The 8,825-nt window shown below is 40.2% G+C and overlaps 1 protein-coding gene across 1 annotated transcript in view; it reads left to right on the top strand.

Annotated features, from left to right (window-relative positions):
• LOC111869755 (exportin-5) overlaps window positions 1-8,825 on the top strand; it is a 30,333-nt gene that overhangs the window by 17,479 nt on the left and 4,029 nt on the right. The window contains exons 11-15 of the mRNA XM_023861497.2: window positions 705-828; window positions 1,228-1,313; window positions 3,994-4,226; window positions 5,560-5,797; window positions 7,711-7,842. Coding sequence (XP_023717265.1) covers window positions 705-828; window positions 1,228-1,313; window positions 3,994-4,226; window positions 5,560-5,797; window positions 7,711-7,842 — 813 coding nt within the window. The remainder of the gene's footprint in view (window positions 1-704; window positions 829-1,227; window positions 1,314-3,993; window positions 4,227-5,559; window positions 5,798-7,710; window positions 7,843-8,825) is intronic.

The following is an 8,825-nucleotide window of genomic DNA, read 5'->3' as shown; positions in this document are numbered from 1 at the left end:
GAGAGGGAGAAGAGTCAAGGAATGAAGTGGATGAAGAATCTATTGCGTCAGACTAGAGTGCAGTCACGCCTCCGCCCTCGACCTTGAAAAGACCACCAGTGTAAGAGCCAGTAAATCGTCTAGAGGGTGGCCTGAAAATTCACAGAATGGTCCATGTTCCTCCCAGTAACAAGAAGAATGGTGCCCTGAGAAAGTGTCGCGTGAGTGCTAAGCACAAGATTAGAAAAGAAACAAGTGTCATATGTGCAGGCTGTGGTGTGGCTCTCTGCAAAATTTCAGGTTTCAATGTTTATCACACAAAGAAAAACTAATAAAGAGGTATGGAAAGGCATTTATTGCATAAAATATTGTCTTTTAATTAGTTCCTGAAAAGTTCGTTTTTAAAAACCAATTTTTGTTGAAGTTGTTTAGGAAAAAGTAACTACATGCATTTTAGCAACATAAGGTTTAAAGGGCCTGCCAGGACAGGGGTGGGATTTAAATACCCTTTGCGCCAGTCAAAGAGTTAATATTCATTTTTCCCATGTGTTCACGTTTTGAAAATCTCTGTTTATAATGAAATTTGATGTTTGATGAAGTTCACTGTAATATTGTACTACTACTTGTAGATATATATTTCCTCTCCATTGCTCATCACAGGTACTTTTTAATTGTATCTTAACAGCACTTTGTGTTAGTAGTAAGCCTGATGTACTTCATTACAGGTCGTGCCAGACTATCGTCTGCGGCCTCTGGTACGATCATTCCTCAGGCCTTTTGTGTGTTCATGCCCACCAGTATGTTATGAATCTGTGCTTCTTCCAATACTGGCTCACATATGCCCATACAGTAAGTTTGTATAGTTTATATTAGATGGAAAAACATGTAAGACCATTTTAATTTCTCTCCTCCTCCTCCTCCTCTTTCTGTCTGTCCGTTTTAATTTCAAGGAGACCATAATTTTTTTTTAGTACTAAAGCATTCACACTCTTCCATTGCTTGCCAGTTATTGGATGCGTAACGCAATTGTTATGTGGCTTCATGGTAATTAATAATAGAACATTGTTTGAAAGCAGTATCATTATAGCCCAGAATACTTTAATAATAAATGAACAATATGATTATTTCAGTACAGTTTATTTCAAGAAAATCCCAAATGAATAATAGCCAGTGTGGCAGCTTGTTTTGGTTGTGTAAGATTGTCATGATGAATAAACATGAAATTTAAAAAAGTGACTCATTTTTCAGTGTTCAGTCATCTTAATGACAAATGGCAGTACATTGCACAGTTGTATGAGTCTGGTGGAATGGATGAAGAAAACACTGATACCCAGGTGAGTGTTCTGATGTACTGGGTGTTTTGTATGCATGGCAGCACACACGTATGTGATCTTCTAAAGTCTGCGTTCATTATTTATGAAATTCCATAATATCTTAGAGAAATTGAGGAGACTAAAGAACATAACATGAGGAAGAGCCCCATATTCATACACTTCACCAGATATTAGGATGACAGAATCAAGGAGGATTAAATAGGAAGGATATGCAGCATACATGGGAGATACAAGAAATGAATATAAAAATTTTATGAAACCTGAAAGGAAAAGACGGGTTGTCAGATTTAGATGTAGGTTTCACGATAACAGTAGAATGGATCTTGTAAAAATATAGGATATGAGGATGTGGACAGGATTCAGCTGTTTCAGTAAAGGTTCCAGTGTTGGGCTTCTCCATATGATCACACAGGTTCTGTGAAAGACAGGGAATTTCTTGACCAGCTGAATGACCTCATAACAGAACAGAAATATACATAATTTAAAAAGATGGACAATTTAAATAGAAATATTAAATTTTATATGGCATATGGGTACTGATGCTTATGCAATGGAAAGCTAAATCCAGTCCAATTTTTCTGTACTTCATCACTGCACACTGGTCCAAAAAGTGATTTACTGCTAGGGTCTGAGGCTCTTTAGCATACCTGATGGCATCATATGTAATTTGGAAGAATGAAAGTATCTGCATGTCAGGATAGTCTGTTGCTTCTGTATGGTCCTTCATATTTGCATCATGTGACTTATTAATCTAACTGTATTCAGTAGGTGCTGGTTAGGGAAACTCAATCAGAATAGTGACAGACTACAGGGTGGATGGGCTGAGGAATTCAGCTTATTATATTGATCACTGATTCTTGGCAGGAGCAAGAAAATTTTCTCTTCCCCACTCTGTCTAAACTGACTCAGGAACCCACCCAGCCATGCATTTTGTTGGTGTGGTATTTAATTAAGCACAGGAACAGCTACCTTTTCAGTTATTGTAAATGTTGGGGGTATGCAGTAGTGTAATTGGTTGAGGCACTATGCTCCAAGCTTGAAGGTCGCATGTTCAAGATTTTTTTCAAATGACCCAATCCTTCTAGCCACACTATGGCCCTGGGGTTGACACAGCCTCTAACAGAAATGAATACCAGGAGTATTCTTGGAATATTCTTGGGGGTAAAGGGCGGCTGGTGCGTAGGGCTGACAACCTTGCCGCCATCTATGAGCCGATTGTCTAGAAAATGTGGGAGCCTCAACATCTCAACCCTATGGGCCTCCATGGCCTGTAACAGGTATCCCTTTACTCTACCTTACTATAAAAGTGTGACTCTTAGCAGCCTCCGTAGTCTAGGGGTAACGTTCCCACCTCATGACTCAAGGTACATGGGTTCAAACCCGGCGGAGGTAGTGGAATTTTTAAGGGCGGAAAAATTCATGGAACAAGTCCTCCGGGAGGGACTCTAAGCCCTGTGTCCCGTGTTGTAGATTTACGGCGATCCTCATGTCTCTAGGAGACCTCTGAGCAAAATTAGGCAAAGTTTCCCACCCAGATAGTTTCCAATTCTTCCGGTAGATGGGGAAGTATTGGGGACCACTGCCAGAGAGGGCTGACCTCGCTGGCAGAACGGGGCTGATAGTGAGCACCAGTACTGGAAGGGGAAACTATTTGGGTGGGAAACTTTGCCTAATTTTGCTCAGAGGTCTATGTCATACCTTAAAAAAGTTCTTAATTATCATCACAGTGGACAGCTGTATCCACAAATTTGACATCTGGTGACTGTGGTATCCATAAGTTTTATATGAGAATGTTTCCTTTCAAAACATATTTTTATGTTGTACATAGATTCATGTCTTATTGATCATCCTCTCTGGCAGTACAAGATGAACATCAAATGCAGAAGCATGGTCGTGGTTCAGATACAGATCTGAATAAACTACTTGTCATTTTTTTTTATTGCTAGTGGGGTGGGACTAGTTCCCTTGTACTACAGCCACTTCTGGCCTATTGTACCAGCCCCGGATGACAGGTGAGGGTGATTGTGGAGCAATTGGTGGAATGAAGATTTGCAGGGGAAACTGAAGTACTTGGAGAAAACCTTCCCCAGTGCCACTTTGTCCACCACAAATCCCACTTGTCCAGACCTGGCATCGAACCCGGGCCGCCACGGTGGGAAGCCAGCGACTAACCGCTTGAGCTATGGCATGGCCTACATGTCATTTTGGTGGAAATGGAAACCAAAATCTCATGATTACTGCTTTTGAAATAATTCAATATTAAAATGGATCTTAGAGAGATAGGATTGGATGGTATGGATTAGATTGATCTGGCTCAGGATAGGGACGAATGGAGGGCTCTTGTGAACATGGTAATAAACCTCCGGGTTCCATAAAATGCAGGGAAGTTCTGGTGTAGCTGCAGAATTTGCAGCTCCTGCGGAAGGGCTCAGCTCCATGAGTAAGTAAGTAAGTTGATGCTATACTGCGTGGATAAGTGCACATTGAGATATACAGTTATCGATTGTGTGTCTTCTCAGGACTTATAGTTGCATTTGTTATTATGCATTTCTTCTTCATGAATGTAACATAATCTCCTGTTTTTGATTGAAAATCAAGGTGAATAAATCTTTTCTTTTAGTAAGTGCAGTATTTATCATTAATATACCATATTTTCTGAACAATTTTTCCCTGAAAACAGGAAATGCTGGAAGATATGTTGAATCGCACAGTTACTCGTGAGTACCTGGATGTCTTGAAAGTGGTTCTTGTAGGAGGAAGTAGTGAAGTGGTATGTAATGCCATGGAACAAGATGATGCGGAGTGTACACGCCCAAATACAGCCAGCCTTCAAGCAGAGGTTGTAAGTGAGCTTGGAACACTTACACTGAGAAATGAAGCAACTTGTCAATCAGTCACTTTGTGCGTTCTCAGGTAATATAGATGTTCATATTAAGCATGTGTAAAGGTCAGATTTAAAATAACTTTTCAACTCTTGAGTTTCCACATTGCTTAATTTATCCATCATTTATTTGTTATAGCTGGTTTTTATGATAGACATTAGAAATAAGTAAATTATGAACTTAGGACCATCTTATGTTTACTTTTATTATTTATATAGTTTATCCACCCTGACCTTGGTGTACTGCGCTGTCATCTGTTTCATTCCTTTAAAATAGCCTAACTGACTACAGAAACAAGCTACATATATATGATGTACTGACTAGCAGTCCTGCCCTCTTTTATACTTGTTGCTTCACAACAGAGATACATATAACGTAAGAATAGTTTATGTGTTATGCATGAGAAGCTTAACACAGGTGTTTCTTCTGTACTGTCAAGATTTAGCCCACTAGAGCCTGTTTCAGTTATGATTTAACCACCTTGTTTCAAGTCTCCCAACTTTTTTTTTACCCCCAAGATTTGTATTGCATCGCTTTCCTAGGTAGTCTGATATCCTCCATCCCTTCCACATATGTTCTCCATCGCTTTCTGTATTTTGCCTGCAGCCTTAAGGAGGGAGCAGTGTGATGTGTTGACCCGTTTCTAAGAAGTGACTCTTTAAACAGCAGTTGTTGCTAGATAATACCTGCAGCATACACGTACACAACAATAAAATAATGGCGTGTTCTGTGTAGTTCGGCATGGTAAACATGTCTCTACAGTGATAGAGGGGCTGTGTTTCCTGCATAAGCAGTGCCAAGAACTTATCTTCAAGACAGTTGAGGCCACCCAGGAAGTTGTCAGTTGAGAGACAGTTCTGTATGGGAGGCTGTGAAGAGAAGACTTTATGTGTGATATTTGGAGTGTGTAATTCAGTGAGTGTTACGGTTCCTGTGTTAAAATCTGTTGCCAGGAAATGGGTAGTGGAGACGGTAACAGACTGAGGACACTAGTCTGTGTGTTAGTGTAATCATGAGTCGTCATCGTATAAGTGGTCAGTAAATCTATTCACCAATCCAGACCCCATCTATAGTCACTCATATGCATGACAATATTTATAATCTCCTCACTTGCTGAAAATCTCTAGAAATCACTAAATAATTGAAGCACATGAATATGTGATAGTATAATATGTTGTAAGTAATTTTATTGGCATTGATTAAAGGTGGTAGATCAGTTTTGGAGGAGAAATTGAGCAGAAAACCAGCTTTTATGCAATTAACTGGTAATTTCTCTAATTCGATAGCTTATTAAGTAAAAATATGGTGTATGGAATTGAATGAGTGGTTTTGTTGCAAGTTACGAGAGTTGGTGTCTTCGACAGGGCTCTTTGCTGGAATGATTCCACAGCAAGCTTGAAGGCAGCAAACCTGACTGGTCCAATGGTGCGTCAGCTTTCTAGTGATGGCAGCTTAACTCCTGATGTGGCGGCACATATCATGGCCTGTGTTCTGCAAGCACTTCAATTACATGGACAGCATGAATCTAATCTAGGTTCACTGCTTGCATTGGGGGCTCAGCTTTATGAAATACTTCGTCCATCGTTCCCCAATATTGTAGAGGTATGTGCAAGCTTGTGCTTTTATGAATATAATTATCCACCATATGTGTGTGAGTGGACCACCTCTGTGGTCGAGTGGTCAGAGTTTCTGGCTACAGATCCAGAGGTCCAGGTTCGATTCCCGTCGCCACCAGATTTTCTGAGAAGTAGTGGGTATGGAACGGGGTCCATTCAGCCTCGTGAGGATAACTGAATAGCTGTTTCAAGGAAATAATGGCTCTGGTCCAGAAAACCGAGATTAATGGCCATGGGGATCCATTGCGCTGACTACGTGACACCCTCTATCTACATAAGTTGGCACCAACTTCGCCGACAAGTGGCAGTCGCTCAGTTGGTATAGTTAGCTTGTGGACTACAGCCCACGGAGTTTCTTTTGTTTATGTATGTGAGTGCCTCTTAGTGTTTCTGTCTGTCTGCCTGCCTGCATACAGTCCCTCTGCTCTGGAAGAACAAATTTCGCTGAAATTTGGTATTTATAACCAACAGACAAACAAACTCCATGGCTGTAGTCCGCAGTTGAACTATACCAACTGATTGACTGCCACTTGTCGGCAAAGTTAGTGCCAACATTAGCGGATAGAGAAGTCACATGGTCAGCACAACGGATCCCCATGGCCATTAATACCGGTTTTCTAGACCGGAGCCACTATTTCCTTGAAATAGCTCCTCAATTATTCTCACGAGGCTCAGTGGACCCCGTTCCAGACCCAGTACCTCTCAGAAAATCTGGTAGCGCTGGGAATCGAACCCTGACCTCAAGATATGTAGCCAGGAACTCTGACTACTAGACCACAGAGGCAGTTGGTATTTATAACCAAACCATGACCACAGTTTTACTAAATTGAATATTTGTACAGATTGGATAAAGTGAAACATAACCTAAATATACTTCTTGGTCTCAGAGGATATTGTGTTATGTGGAAAGTTTCAAAGTGAAGGAAATGGATTACACTGAGCAGTGGGCTGACATCAAATTTTGCCAGGAACTGTCAGAATTGTAGGCAGAATCATTGGCAGATGTTTTGGATGGCATACACATATAGTGAACAAATGTCATGATCTAATGTGTTTAGTGGAAACCAGGCACAGAAATGGATTCCTGAATTTTATAATTACTAATTTCATGTTCCTAATAGCCTTACTGTGTTAAACATTTGAAGAGCAGTAGTTTATGTCCTGGTCCAAGATGTGAGCAACATCACAGGTTCAAGGGTGATCATGAATTTTAAGATGTTTCTCCTTAAGATTTTATGGCTGGAGAACTTCAGTTTTGGGGAATAAGCCACAAAGAAAGTTGAAGGTTTTCCATTCTGACAGACATTGCAGTTATCATCTTCAAAGTTAACATCATCTCTGAAGATGGCAATTGCAGTGTTTGCCAAAATGCTTATTACTGTCACGTGTTGGGTATGTCATACAACAAATAACTTTACCTGGGTCTCAGATTTAGCAGATCTTTATTGGACATTCACTCTTACACACCCTACAATTGTTATAACTTCAACTGTATGCTGCAGCAGCTATCTTCCAGCTGTGTCGTGTGGCGACTTGGTTCCAACTGTGTTGTTGCTGTCTGTGGCTCTCAGCTTATGTAGGTGTTCTGCGGACTCAGTAGAGGAGACCCCTCGCCAAGGTTCGATCTCACGTGTTTGGCAATCCATTGCTTCGGGAACACTCTTTATACGCTGGAAACGAGTTTTGTCTCATCCGTTGTTACTCAGCGGCCTTCTGTTGTTCATCTCCGGGGAAACGCGGTCATTGTTTCTGCAATTCCTACACAACGGCCCACTGTTATTGCGCTACCATGGAAGTATCTACTCCAGACACATTACATTACATTGCATGATCATACCTTGTTAATATTAATAATCGAATGTCTTGTAATAATGCATAATAATTTCTTTTTAACAAAAGGTTATGAATCAGATACCCAACTGCAACCCCCAAGAGCTGCAGAAACTCGATGAGAAGATACTGTCCACCAACCAGAAGGGCAACAAAGTAGAGAAGACCAAGAAGGATATATTCAAGAGACTGACCAGCCAGGTTGGTGATACAGCTAACTTAACATTACTGCAGGTCACATTATAAAATGGGATAGTAAGTTGCTTTTATGAATTACAGTGTAGCATGTGATTTCATTTAGAATGGATTATAAGATAAAATTAAAATTATTATCAGTTATCTGAAAATATTTCGGTCAGTATAGCAACAGGCAATGGGTTGGATGGCCAGGGTTCAATTCCCAGCAGGGGCAAAAGATTTTTCTTTTCTCCCCAGCATTCAGACCAGCCCTGGGGCCCACCCAGCCTCCTATTCAATGGGTACTGGGGGCTCTTTCCCTAGGGGGTAAAGTGGCTGGGGCATGTAGCTGACCAATCACCTCCATCTAGTGTCAAGGTCAAGAATTATGGAGCTATATATTCGCTCCCCAATACATCTTCATGGCATGGACTGTTTAATTAATTAACACATTAACAGAAGGACAACTTTACCTTTATGTTTTATTTATTAGGAAATATGAAATGTTTTTTAAACTTTATCAGTTAACTTTTTGAAGCACACTGGTGGTGTTGTATGTACAGCCTATTTTAGCAGAAACAGATCTGTTTTGACTACAGAGTGTTTGTATGTGTCTCATTTAATTTGTAGAATAAACCCAAATTCCAAATTAGTGAGGTTTCATTGTATCTGCAGTTGGTTTTCAGTAATTTTTCTTTCACTCTAAAAGTGCAGAGAAATAGTATTCTTTCACTGTGAGGAGTGTAGAGTAAGTATTACTAATTAATATGAAAATTTTGCATACACAAGTTTCACCAAAGTAAAAAAGACATTATGTACATATTTGTCAGTACTCATTTTTGTGTTTTTGAGTGTCATATACTTTCATGGGAATTTTAAATCTAGTAATGTGTGCCCTAGAACAGTGTTTCTTAACCTTTAAACGACTAAAGACAACGTATGTCGTCGTTAAAAGAATGTCCCCGGTACGAATGACAACATATGATGTCGCAGAGTCCGCGCGTGGC

Source organism: Cryptotermes secundus, unplaced genomic scaffold (assembly GCF_002891405.2).
Source record: "Cryptotermes secundus unplaced genomic scaffold, Csec_1.0 scaffold93, whole genome shotgun sequence".
Lineage (NCBI taxonomy): Eukaryota > Metazoa > Arthropoda > Insecta > Blattodea > Kalotermitidae > Cryptotermes > Cryptotermes secundus.
The sequence above is the reverse complement of the archived record's forward strand: the minus strand, read 5'-3'. Positions and strand labels throughout refer to the sequence as shown.